At 58.4% G+C, this 13,455-nt stretch overlaps 1 protein-coding gene across 1 annotated transcript; it reads left to right on the forward strand.

The window, feature by feature from the left end:
• The first annotated feature begins 482 nt into the window (after window positions 1-482).
• Window positions 483-12,646, forward strand: MS4A10 (membrane spanning 4-domains A10). The gene is made up of 7 exons (XM_047072087.1): window positions 483-518; window positions 3,945-4,163; window positions 4,617-4,736; window positions 5,249-5,305; window positions 6,933-7,064; window positions 8,240-8,350; window positions 10,155-12,646. Exons 1-7 carry the CDS (start codon window positions 483-485, stop codon window positions 10,263-10,265), a joined length of 786 nt encoding a protein of 261 aa, XP_046928043.1. The 3' UTR covers window positions 10,266-12,646.
• The last annotated feature ends 809 nt before the right edge of the window (window positions 12,647-13,455 follow it).

The following is a 13,455-nucleotide window of genomic DNA, read 5'->3' on the forward strand; positions in this document are numbered from 1 at the left end:
AGAGAGACAGAGCATGAACGGGGGAGGGGCAGAGAGAGAGGGAGACACAGAATCGGAAACAGGCTCCAGGCTCCGAGCCATCAGCCCAGAACCTGACCTGGGGCTCGAACTCACGGACCGCAAGATCATGACCTGGCTGAAGTCGGACGCTTAACCGACTGCGCCACCCAGGCGCCCCCCAGAAAGATATTTTAAAAGGCTCAACCGTGACTCTATGAAGATTTACAACCTTCTTCACCCCATCTGTCCCGCATTGTAAACAGGTTGATTTGCCGAAGGAAATTTGCAGCTGTAAAGAGGGTGCAAGGATTTCTACCTGCCTGGGTTTGGGGGGTGGGGAAGATCCTGACAGCTCACAGGCTGCTGGGCTTGAAGCAGAAGGCGGGGCCAGGAGGGAAAAGATCCAAAGTCTAACGTCATAAAGATGTTCTGATCTTCTGCCATTGTCTCTGTGGGCCTGAGTCGGATCCAGAGGGCAGAGCATGGCCGGAAGCTCCCAGTTGAGGTCCCAGGGCCAGGTAAGTGGTCCCCTACAGCAGGAATAAGGAGGGGAGTGTCTTCAGTCAGATTCTATAGAAGCAGAGCCTGAGACAAGGATTTTGTGCGACTGGTTTATGAGGGAGTGCTCTGGGGAGAAGAGCAAAAGGCAGGACGGGCAGGTGAAACAATCCAAGGACAGATGCGGTTTCAGCTGACCACTGGCTTCAGCCTGATCCCACGCCAGGGGTGCTTGGGAGCACAGGCTTGGTCCTGCCCTGAGGCAAAGGGACTGTCCTCTTGTACCCCGTGCCAGTCATTGACTGCAGATTGGGGGAGGGGTGTAACTAAACTCCCAGAGGGGAGCAGTTAGGAGCCCTTAGCACCAGCGATTACAGCAGCTGGCAATGGGTGCCCCACCCCCCGGTAAATGGGGAGCGGGGGGCACCAACAGCATTTGCCCCAAGGAGGAACCCACTGCCTAGAACCCATCTGCCACCAGTCATTGACCATTAGAGGTGGGAAGGGCTGTAGCTGTTTCCATTCCACTCCCAGAAACTCTCTCTCTCTCTCTCTCTCTCTCTCTCTCTCACACACACACACACACACACAAATTATGAGAAAACAGAGCCCCAAAGAGGGGAATGGATTTGCCCAAGACCACACAGGGCCAGTGCTAGAATCCAGGCCTCCTGACTCCACCCTAGAGTGGAGGCCTCCATTTCCTGCTGGCCCCTGGGCTCCTTGCTGGGGACTGTCCCCTTATACCAGCATGCTGTCCTGAAACACCGGGGGAAGCCGGCTTCCAGGAGCTGAAGGAACAAAGGGTACCTGGGCCCTGGCTGGCTTTCCTGGGAACGCCAGGTTGGCTGGGCCTTCAAGGCCTCAGCTGGCTGCGGGACAGGGGAGGGACCAAGGCCATCGCCCCCCTGGGTCTCTGGCTGCCCCCCACCCCCACCCCAATCAGCCCATCTCCACCCAAGCAGCTCTGTACCAGGTTCTGGAGGAATGGGACATGGGGCGGGGGGCGGGGGCGCGGAGAGGGGGGGGCAATAGTGTGTAAGCCCTCTAAGGGCTCATAGCCCACGCCCTCCTCAGAAAGTGGGAACCTCACAGCAGACAGACTGTCCCTCTGGTTCCCCGAAGTCCCGCCCTCAGCACCCCTCCCTCCCGGTGGCAGGACATCCCCGCAGCAGACCCCTGTCCCGAGAGAGAGTTGTTTGAAATTGGAAGTGGCACCTAGGGATCGCAGTCCAATCCCCACCCCGACCACACACGATATGTGCAGGAGAAAACCAAAGCGGGGGCAAAGAAGGCCAAAATCCCCTAGAACCAAATGTTTGCCAGTTTAAGGCCTCTCGGCCCAAAAGCGTTCCACACACAACAACTGTAGGGTCCGTGGACTACGAGAAAAAAGGTTCCACGGCCAATTCAGTGTGGGAAATGTCCTTAGTGTTAAAATCGAGTGCTCCCCTACAAGAATTCTCAGGCCCTCCACTCTGCTAAAGAGGGCGAAGTCGATAACCAGGATTTCCCAGAATTTCCCTTCTGCTCCTTTTCTGTCCTTAACTGTGTTCCATGGAATACACCTTGAGAAGGGTTACTCTGCTTCCCTGAACACGACCCCCAAGTGGATATTTGAACCCTTCCCACTGCCACATTCTGGAAAGCGAAAGCGCAGGTACGAGGTGCACCTCCGGGGACCGAGGTCTCACGATCTCCCCGGACGACCCAGTCCGGCCGGGGCATCTTCCTTCTTTCGTGCTCCCCAGTGGCGTCCAGGCTCAGCTCTAAGTCCCGCCTTCCCCTGGTACACCAGAGAAGTCTAGTCGCAGTGGGTGGCTGACTGGATAGGCCTCTGCCACCAGCTGCGCCCCCCACCCCGTGCCCCCACCGGTCCAGCTGTCTCTGTCGGAGGGGCTCTGCTCGAAATGCTGGCAATCGAGAGAACAAATCCCCAGACGTAGCTGGGTCAGGTCACCGAAGAGTCACATCATGATGTCGTGCATCATGGTGAATCTGGGCTCAGCTGCTGGGACCCCCAGCCTCTCCTCCGAATCGGGAACCAGGCCAACGGAGACATTTGTCAGAGGGCCCAGCAGCCAGGGCAGAGCAGTGGCATCCAACCACACAGAGACCCAAACCTCAGGCGCTTTCTTGCTGTGTGACTTCGGCCAAGGCCTCGGACCTCTCTGAGGCTTCGTGTCTTCGTTTACAGAATGGAGCCAACTTCCCGGGGACTGAGGCACGTCACGTAGCATGGAGCCCGTGCCCCCTGTCTGGCCCTTTGGCCCTTGGACACGGTCCCTTCCTTTCCTCCCCGTCTGGAATTTAGCTATCCGGGCCCCTTGTCCGTCCCAGCCTCCCCAAAGCTCTTTCCCCCTCCTGCTTTCCGCACCCCCACGGCAGGAAACCTGCAAAAATGGGGGTGCTCAAGCAGCACCTCCTGAACGCATTCAGTTGGGATTAAAGTTGAGAATTAAGATTGAGGGGAAGGCGCCCCCCCCTTTCTTTTTACCAAAAAAGAGTAAGAACGGTCCACTTCCGTTACTTGTGAGTCCCATCCCCGTGGACAACTGTCTCCTACCTCGATTTCCATAAACTGTCTCCCCTCCCCTCCGCACCCCACCTCACTCCCGTTCTCCTGGGAAAGACCAGCTTTTCTCACTAAGTCCCCAGGCAGCCCCCAAGCCCCACGTGCCCCAGCATCCATCAGTATACAACATCGTGACCGGGACCCTCAGCAAGTGGTGATTTCAGTCCCCCGCAAGGTTTTCCCTCAACCTCTCTCTCACGCCTCTTGAAACATCCAGAACGTTTCCTTTCATTCACTGAGGCAACAGTGTGTAACCGATTTAAGCGCACGCACTCGGGAGCCAGTCTGCCAGGCTTTGAGTCCCAGCCCAGTCATTTCCTGACTGTGTGACCTTGGGCAAGTGGCTTAACCTCTCTGGGCCTCATCTGCAACATGGAAACAAGCCACAGGACTTCCCCAGAGGTTTGGGACAAGGATGACATCGGATAATGCATGTAAAGTGCTTATCCCACTGCCAAGAATGGAGGAAATGTTTGTAAATGTTGACTCACTGTTAAATATTGACTTCCTGGCTCAGCGTTGACCTATAGCAGGTCCTCAGCAGAAGTTTCCTTCCATCCTCTTTCCCATCAAGAGGAACCACCATCGCCAGTTTGGATGTGTTCTGTCTTGCAATGGCTGGGAATTTGACCCTTTCTTCTGCCCCAGAAGGAGCGGTGTCCCTGCAGTGCCACAGAGGCTATAAGCGGCCGGTCCTCCCCATCCCCAGAAGCCAGGTTATTCCAGGTCAAACCAAGTTCAGGGGTTACTGAGCAGAGCAGACTGTTCTGGAAGGCCCTGGCCCGGAGAACAGAGGTGACACTGAGTCTGACCAGACATAAGTCCCAGAAATGAGATGCGTTCTGCCCCAGCCTCTCTCCCTCATCCGCAGCTAAGGTCCTTGGCCCAAGTCCTGGCAGCAGAAGGCTATGGGGTGGCCACAATTATTCCCAGACCGGAAGTGAGGGAGCTCCCGCCATGGCAGACCCCCAGCCCAACACAGCCCGGCCAGAGATACCTGCCCCAGGAGCCGAGCCCACCGGGCTTCCTGCCTCCAGCCTGGCACCAGCAGAAGCCCAGGAAGAGGAGCAGCCTTCTCAAGGAGCTGGGCGTGAGTGCCCACTTCCTGGGGCCCCGGAAGTGGAGGAGGGGGACACCCGGGGAGCCCCGAGGAGGGAGGGAGAGAGGAGAGCCTCCAGCTGCCCTGCTTCACACTCCTGCTCGGATTGAAAACTGAAAACGCCACCGAGGGGTGGGAGAGGCTGTCTACACCTGCACCAGCACTGGCGCCGTGTCACTCACAGCAAGTCCTCAACAGAAGTCTCTCCCCTTCCCTTCTCTTCCGTCCCCTCCCCCCCCCCCCCCCCCCGCCCTGGGAGGCCCCAGCAGCACCACAGGCGGAGGGACAATTACTGGATTCCCAGCCGCCTCTCCAAGGGGCCAGTCCTTCCCCGTAGACCCACCAGGATCCCTTAGAAGGTGGGCAGTGGGCTGGGACCAGCCAGCTGGCGCAGGGCACCAGCGGGTCCCCCAGCAGTGGCTGCCTGTTCCCTCCCGCCCCCAGGCCTTCCATGTTGTCATCGCTCTGCTGCACTTGTTCTTTGGGACTTACCTGGTCTCTACTGTCACGGATCTTCACCTGGTGGTGCTGAAGTCTTGGTATCCGTTCTGGGGGGCTGCCTCTGTGAGTAGGTACCAAAACACGGGCCGGATGTGGGGGTCCGTGGGCAGGCCTGGGGGACCCCGGCATTGGGGGCTGGACGTAGGTGGGTCAGAATGAGCTACTGGGGGGGGGGGGAGCGTGTGCCCACCCCTTTCTCCAGCCTCCCTGCCGCTGCTTCTGTCCTCTCGGCCCCTCCCAGGAGGCCCCTTCAGGCCTGCATCCCAGGGGAGCACTCCCGGGCTGTCTGCACACTCCCCTAACCGGACACGCGCATCGGCAGGAGGGCAAGCACGAGCTGGGGACTTGGGAGGGGTCGGGAGGCGCCGGGCACAGCTGCATCCCTGGTGTGGGGGCTCGGGTGCCCAGGGGAGACCAGCATGGCCAGGGCAGGTCCAGGATGGGCCACGTGGTGGGCAGGGGGAGCTCCTTGCCACCAGAGCTCGGCTTTCTGAGACAGTAGCCAGAAGAGAGCAAATTTTTGGGTTTCAGGGGACCCCGACCTCCCTCATGACTGTTGCCAATCTGGCCTGCAGTTTCTCATTTCAGGGATCTTGGTGATAACGACGGACATGGTCTTGAAGACTTATCTGGTGAGTGGAAACAGTGAGGTCACTCCCTCCCATCCCAGTCCCCAGTCCTCCCCGGGTCAGCTCTGTGAAGGGCGTCCGTGTGGAGTACAGATTCGGGAAGCCGTTCTCTGGGATTCGCTGGGAGCAGGCACGAGTCTTCCCGACAGCAGAAGGGTCCCCGGGGCCCCGAGGTCTGCCCCTCCCCCACTGCCCTTCCTGGGCCCCAGTTCTGTCCTCACGTCCGGCCCGTCTGGCCTCATGTCTGCACACCGCAGCCCGACCCGTTGTTCCGCAGTGCAAGTCTGACCCCACCCCTCCGTGGCCGTCCACCTCCTTGGTGCCCAGGAGCCCCTGCTTGCCTCCAATAGCAGCAAGTCCACGAGGCCTGCGGGCCCTGGCCCGCTTTCTATCTGCTTCTCATCTCCAGAGACACCACCGGCCAGACAGGACTCTGTCCTCCTCTGTGCCACCCTGTCCGCGGCCTGAGAACTTTGCCCGCTCCGGGTGGCACATTCTCACCCCGCTTTGGCTCACTCCTGATCATTCTTCAAAACTCAGCCTCCGTGCCCCGTCCTCCTGGTAGTCTTTCCCCACCTGCTATGGCTGGCTTCTGTATCCCCACAGCTTGTTGGACTTACCTGTCTTCTCATCTCTCTGCGGTACACTAAGCCGTGGGGTGTCTGAGCACCTTCCTAGGCACAGGTGGGCTAGAGCAGCCCGGGGTGGCCCGAGTGGGCCCAGAGTAAACACCGACACAAGACTGGCCAGATGGACGGACATCGGTGACAGAAGGACCCTTCCTACCCCCTCCTACTTCATGGCCTCAGCCCACCTTCTGCCCCACAAGCCCTGGCCTGGCCCACATTTGTGCCCTTCCGGCCGGGCTGGGCTGGGGCTATCCCCCTGCCTTCTCAAGAGGCATAGATAACAGGGCAGTGTGCTGCCATTTACCCACAGAGGCAGGGGATGCATGGCAAAAACCTGCCATTCCTCCTGGGCTGGGCCCCTTTCGGAACCAGAAGGCTCCCCCTTCCTACGCCTGGGCAGAGGGAGGCTTTACTGCAGGGACGTCCGTCCTGGTACAAGTTGGAGTTTCCATATGTTCACACTCTGTCCATTACAAGGGTTTGCTCTTGATAAGAGGCTCTTGGAATCGTGTTTAACCCAAGACGGTGAGGAATGGGGACATTTCAGGGACCGTGGCGGGTGGGGACGGAGGCAGACCCAGAGTGTGTGAGCGTGGGGCACCTTTGGGGCTCCTCCTGCTCTAGCCTATGGAGAGGGGGGGATGGGTAAGGGGCCATTTGGACGTCCAGTGCCCTGACCAGGCGACATATTTGACGCCAGGATGGTCAAAACCAGCTTGGAGAGGGAGACAGTGGTGGGAACATCCCTCTTCGGTACAAAGTCTGTGGGTCGGGAAGCAGCCCTTGCGTTCCCCCAACCCTGTCCCATAGAAGGTGAAAGCCACCTGGGGCCTCCCCGGTGGTCAGCTATCTCAGAAAGTCACATTTAAATGAGGAGCCTCGGGTCCAGAGACAGGCAGAGTCTTTCCTGAGGCCACGGAGCAAGCACCTGGCAGGCCTAGACACGGGGCCTAGATCTGGGTCTCTAACTTTTGGGTGACGGTTGTGACTTTTGCTTGTAGAAGATACTTTGCCTGACAGCACACGGCGTCAGCTTCTTCTGCGTGCTAGCGGGCCTCTTTGTCATTGCCAAAGATCTCTTTCTGGAGAGGACGTTTGATTTCCCGATCTGGACCCCGTACCCCAACAGCACAGTGAGTGCCCCAGCCCCGAGGGTCCCCTGACTCCCAGGAAGGTGCGGCCTTGGGCTTGGCCAGGAGGACGCTTCTGGCTCTCAGGAAACCTTCCAGAGCCCAGGCACCGGAGCTGAAGCCCTCAGCCAATCTGTTCCCACCCCGTCCCTCCTGAGACACGGGGCAAAGGGGGGATGCTGGCTTCTCACTGGTCAGCGGCAGGGAGCTGCGGGAGGCCTCGGGTCACTGAGTCCGAGCCCACTGTTGCAGGTAGGGGACCTGAGGCCCAGAAGGGAGAGGGGCCCGTGTACGGCTGAGCAGCAAATTCAGGACCCCCTTCTAGAACGGCCAATTCCCTGGTCAAGGCTCTGTAAACGACATAGCCCCAGTGACCCCACTATGGGTGAGCCTCTCAGCAGCCCTGCAGAGCAGGCTGAGTCTACTTCATTACCCCCGTTTTAGGGGAGTGAACACTGAGGTCCAGAGAGGTTAAATTCGTAGACCGAGGCCACACAGCAAGTGTCAGGGGTGCAGCGAGGCCTCAAAGCTGGGCCTACAACTCGGAGCCCAGGGCCCTTTCAGCACAGCGTGGGGCCCCTGGAGCAGAAGGTGGGCCCGACACTCCACATGGTGGCTGCCGGCCTCTGGGCCAGGTCCCTGACCACGGTGGTGGGGGGCTGGTCCTTATCGAGCTCCCCCATGCACACGCATGTGCAGGCACAGAGGCAGGCCTACTCACACACACACATACACACACACACACACACACACACACACACTCCCCATCCACACGCTCGTGCCCTGTGAGATGTCCCAGCTGCTTGGTGGTCCTAAGCCCAGCTCCCCCTGCCCCAACAATAAAAGGCGCTCCTTCTCTCTGAGCCTCAGTGTCCCCATCTAAGTGGGGCTGGATGAGATGGCACTTAAGGTCACCTGCGGTGCCACCAGAGGCCCACAAGATTCTCCAGCCCTCCAACATCAGACAAATAAATGCTCGCTGAGGACCCACAGATGCCGGGAGGTGGGCGTAGAGCAGCGCCTAAGAAGGACCCAGTCCCGGCCCCGCCCAGGCACACCTGGCGGCGGAAGCCCTTGCTGCCCCCTGTTGGCTGGGTCTGACCCCGCCTGCGCCAGCCTGAGGGGTGCAGATACCCAGGAGGCCTCTCTCTGTCTCCCTCTCCCCCCCTCCCCTGCAGGTCTACATCCAGAGGCTGGAGCTGGCTCTGCTCTGTTTCTCCTTCCTGGAGTTCTTCCTGCTGAGCTTCACGGCCGTCACAGTCTGCAGGGCTGGCCGCCGGTCTGCAGAGGTGAGGCCCTCCAGAGATGGGTGGGGACACGAGGTTCAGGAAGGGGAGGGGGCAGGCAGGGGTGTCGCTGAGCACTTAGTGGGGGCCACAGACAGAGGCGGGACCACAGTCCAGCCGGGGAGACAAGTCAGGGGGGAGCAAAGGCTGATTGAAGGTGAAAATTGCAGAGTCACTGAGGAGAAAACATCTGCAGGCCAGGGAGCTGTCACAGGGAGATGGCTGGAGGCTGGGCGGGATCCCGACTTGCAGGCAGGGTGGGAGCAAGGACCTCCAGCAGAGAGAAAGTCATGGACACTGGCTTGGGGCCAGGAAGGGGAAGGCCAGGAGAGCTATAGCATGTTGTGGGGTTTGGCTGTGGAGGGAGTAACTGAGGCGGGATGGGGGGGGGCGTCCTAGGAGACTGAGCATTTCGAGCTACAGGCAATCCCGTTATGAGCACTTTAGAAAAACATGACTTGAAGATTAACACACACACACACACACACACACACACACACACACACACAACCAAAACCCATACCGTGATTTAGCTTAATCTTCTCAACAGCCCTTGGAGGTAGGTAGTTACTTCCCCATTCTTAAGATCAATAAACTGAGGCTTAGAGAGTTTCCTTCACTTCCTAAGGTCAGTCAGCCCGTAAGGAAATCCAGGAATCAGTCCGAGGTGTGTCCACCCCATGGCCAAGTGCTGGTCCGCCTGGGGCGGGGAGGGCGGAACGGCAGGCTGGGGCCAGGTACATTCTGGAATAGATTAGCTTCGCCCCACGCCGGTGACCCTGACCCTGACCAGAGGTGACTTTCCTAGGCTCATTTCTTTAAAGGAAAAAAGTTCCCATTATAATCTGAACTTTCCGAACACTAAAAACATGTGATCCCGGCGATCCTTCGAGTTCGACACTCGGAGCGTTTTCTCATTAGTGCCATCCGTTTTTGGGGTTTTCACCTGGCACAGATAGGATCGTGTGGCCCTGAGCTTTACCAAACCCCCTCTGGTTGTCCCAGTTACTGCCTGGCTGGCTGGCTGGCAGGAAGTCTTCTCGTTAAGACATCAGAGAGCTGGAAGGGGCCTTGAGTCACTGAGGCCAACCCCGCCCTACAGGATGGGGACACCGAGGCCCCCTCCCCGGCTGGGGGAATTCACAGTCACCGCTCCCGGATATCAGCATCTGCCGTGTGCTGGGCACTGCGCTAAACACTGCAGGCGACTCTCTTGGTTGCCCATTGCCGTGGCCACAAATTATCACTAATTCTGCTTACGCATATGGAAGAGGAAGCAGGAGGCTCAGCAGGGTTAAGTGACTCCCCACTGTCACACGCGGTGAGTGGCCAAGCTGGCCCTCCCCCACACGCCTCCGTGCCCCCCTCTGTCTGAGAGAATGGCTCCGGGCACAGGCTTTGCAGCACCCTCGTCACAAACGAGTGGTGAGGACACGACAGCAGTCACCGGGGACACTGCCAGCGTGGCCCCTGGAAGGTGTTCTGGCGAGGAGGGACCCTGGCAAATCAGCTGGCTCGGCCCCATCAGGGAAGCCGACGGGGCAAGTGATTTGCCCAAGGTCACCTGCACACTAGTAACAGGCTCAGAACCAGGGGCCAGTCCCCCTCTCCCTGCTCCCTCCTCGACCACAAGAAGGCGGAGAGAGAGGCACACACTGGCCTTCTGGAAGTCCCTCCGTCGTCTCTCAAGCCTCGGTTTCCCCATCTTTGGGGGAACCTTGAGCACGTAAGCCCGTGGATAAGTGCTTTGTGAATGGCCACTCACTCCCCAACTGTAGCAGCAGGGACGGTGGCTTCTCTTTTGCAGGAAGGTGACTTATCCTTTGCTCCGGACACATCGTCGTGGGGGCTCCGGGGGCCACCGATGAGTCCTCCACCAGCCTATGGGGATGTGACTATGACTCGGGGTGACATGTAAGACGAGCCAGAGCAGAGGTGAGGAGGCCCCGGGCTCCCCAAACTGTCAGAATTCACCGCCTCCCCCCGGGTCCCTTCTCCCTGCACAGTTCCGAAGAGGCGGTTGCCAGAAAGGGGCAAACGGGGCTATTGCTAGAAATGTCTGCCCCGTGCTGGTGGCCGAGGTAGAGGCCGGCCCCCATGCCCGCAGGCCCAGAAGGGACCCCCGGGCCCCACCCCCTGCAACATGTCAGCTTCTCAGCTGGACCAGAGCACGGCCAGGTCCTACCCACCCAGGGACAGACCCCAGCCCCCACTCCACCCCTCTACCCTCCCTGTCCGCTGCCCTCCAGTCACTGGCGGACACACGGGGAGCTCGTCCACGGGGGGCGTGGGGCGAGTCACAGAAGGGAGCCTCAGAGCCCAGGGAGGCCTGGCCTCCAGACTCAACCCACCGTGAGGTCTCTGGGGGAGCGTGGGTCTGAATCCCTGGATCGGGGGTGGGCGCAGCCGGGGCCTCGAGTCGGATGGAAACGGGGCCCAGTTCTCCCCCAACAAACGGTTAACGCATCTCCCTGCCTCCCTGGGCCTCAGTGTCTCCACCTGTACTCTGAGGGAGAGGTAGATGATGGGACCTGGGCCTCGCAGCTGGAAAGCTCAGAGATAGGAGTCAGGTTCGGGATTCCAGCTGTGATATCCAAGGCCGTGAGTGAGGCTTCAGGTCCCAGGTCCACACCGGCTGGCGCCGCGGAGTAGGCCAAGCGAGGGAGAACCGCCTTCTCCGTTCCTGAATGTAGCCTTCCCGGGACAGTCTGTGATTCCTGCGATTTCCGGACTGTATTCTGTTCCCCTCATGTTTCCATAAAGTGATTTTCCTTCTCGCCGCGCATTATCGTCGAGGGGAACTTTGTGTCAGCAACACACAGGAAGCCGATACCTTTCCACGAAAAGAAGCAAAGCACAAAAACGATGGAAACGCTGCAAACATAAGACGAAACTCGCTTGCCACCCCACGCGGTGATCTCAGCACCTGCTTCTCTGCCTCTCGCCACCCCGGCTTCCCTGAGGCTCCACAGACACTGAGCCACCGCCTTGCCCTTCCTCTGCCTGGACTCTCTTCCCTGGAGAATCACGGCACTCACTCTGCCCAATAGAGACGGGGCTTCTGACTCTGGGCCACAGCTCGTGTCATTTGCCCCTCCCATCAATCTGTGGTGTAGCTTCTGTCACTATCCCTGTGACACGCAGGCTCAGAGATGTTAAGCAAGCTTCCCGAAGGCACCCAGCTGGTAAGCAGTAGAGCCCAGATTCGGACCCGAGCACCCTGACTCCACGCTGACGGCGCCCAGACGTGGCGACAGGATGGCCCCCGCTCTCCAGGAGCGCTACTCTCACTGGTCAGATGAGACGTGCCCGTACGACAGCCACCACAGTGCACACGGCAAAGTCAGCCCTCAAAGTTCACGGGAACCCCGTCTTCCCAGATGGGTCGTTTGCCGTGTGGTAGCCCGGGTTTTCAGCTGTCCGGGATCGCAGTCCTACAAAACCCCAGGGTGCAGCGATGCCCTCGGGGTTCCCGAGCCTCGCACTGAATACTCCCAGGGTTCAAGGTTGTCTGAATTCTGTCGTCACTGCACTGAATATTCCCGGGGTTCAAGGTTGTCTGAATTCTGTCGTCACTTCCCTTGTTGCCACTCCTGCCTGTCACCTCTGGTCTCAGTTAGTGACTTGCCGGTAACCTCTGGTCTCTGCTTCTGTTCTGCTGCGTCTGCGGGTCACAGCTGGCTTTGGAGCAGAATGTCAAGCGTAAGTCCCTGGCCTTGGACGGAGCATCAGAGGGCCGATGTGTGGGACAAACGGTTAGGACGAAGAATCCGAAGAAAAGAACCTCAAAGCCTGGCTGTCTGGAGATCCCAGGTGCAAATTTCCGCTCAGGCGGTCGCTTCCTCTGTGACCTTGACCCGGCCCCATCCCCTTACAGGGCCTCAGTTTCCTCGTCTGTAAAATGGGATGTTGTACTGGACCGGCGGTTTCGTTTCAACCAATCTATGAAAAGGAGAGTAGAGCGACTCAACTGGGGTGTCAGGTTAGCACGCTTGCTTCCTCTTTCTCCATGTGTATCCGTCTCGTGCATGCACGTCCACACCCAGGCACCCTTGCACCTCCGTGTGAGCCTTTGTGTGGAACCATCCGGAAGTGGCAGACACCAGGACCCTCCGTCCCCAGATTCTTCTGCCTGCATTTCTTCCTGAGAATGTGAGCATTCTGCATAATCACAATAGTATTATCACAGTAAGAAAATTAAAGATGATTCCAGGGTGGGGCGCCTGGCTGGCTCAGTCAGTTAAGCATCCGACTCTTGACCTCGGCCCACGTCGCGGCCTCGCAGCTCGTGACTTCAGACACCACATCAGGCTCTGCACTGGTGGCGAGGAGCCTGCTTGGAATTCTGTCTCTCCTTCTCTCTGCCCTTCCCTCTCTTGTTCTCTCTCTCTCTCCCTCCCTCTCTCTCTCTCTCTCCCTCCCTCTCTCTCTCTCTCTCACTCCCTTTCTCAAAATGAATAAATAAACATAATTTTTTTTTTTTTTTTAATTCCAGGGCGCCTACATGGCTCGGTCAGTTGAGCGTCTGACTTCAGGCCAGGTCGTGATCTCACGGTTTGTGGGTTCAAACCCCGCATCAGGCTCTCTGCTGTCAGCTCAGAGCCTGCTTCAGATCCTCTGTGCCCCCCCTCCCCTGCCCCTCCCGCTCTCAAAAATAAATAAACATTAAAAAAAATTGGGGGGGGCGCCTGGGTGGCTCCGTCGGTTAAGCGTCTGACTTTGGCTCAGGTCATGATCTCGCGGTTCGTGGGTTCGAGCCCCGCGTCGGGCTCTGTGCTGACAGCTCAGAGCCTGGAGCCTGCTTCGGATTCTGTGGCTCCCTCTCTCTCTGCCCCTCCCCTGCTCGTGTTCTGTCTTTCTCTGTCTCTCAATAATAAATAAATGTTAAAAAAATTTTTTTAATTTTTTTTTATGGAGACCCTGTCCATATTTGAATTCCCCCCATGGTGCCAAAAATGTCCTTTACTGTACTTCAGGTTAAACCTGGACCCAGTCAAGTTTCATGCACTATATTTGTCACATCACTTTGTGTTTTTTTTTCATCTAGAACAATCCTCCCACGTTTTTCTCATGACAGGGGCTTTTTGAAAAGAACAGCTGTCTGTGGA

This window comes from Lynx rufus, unplaced genomic scaffold (genome assembly GCF_022079265.1).
Source record: "Lynx rufus isolate CCGP_SWC_20201006 ecotype Redwood Valley unplaced genomic scaffold, mLynRuf1.p SCAF_9, whole genome shotgun sequence".
Lineage (NCBI taxonomy): Eukaryota > Metazoa > Chordata > Mammalia > Carnivora > Felidae > Lynx > Lynx rufus.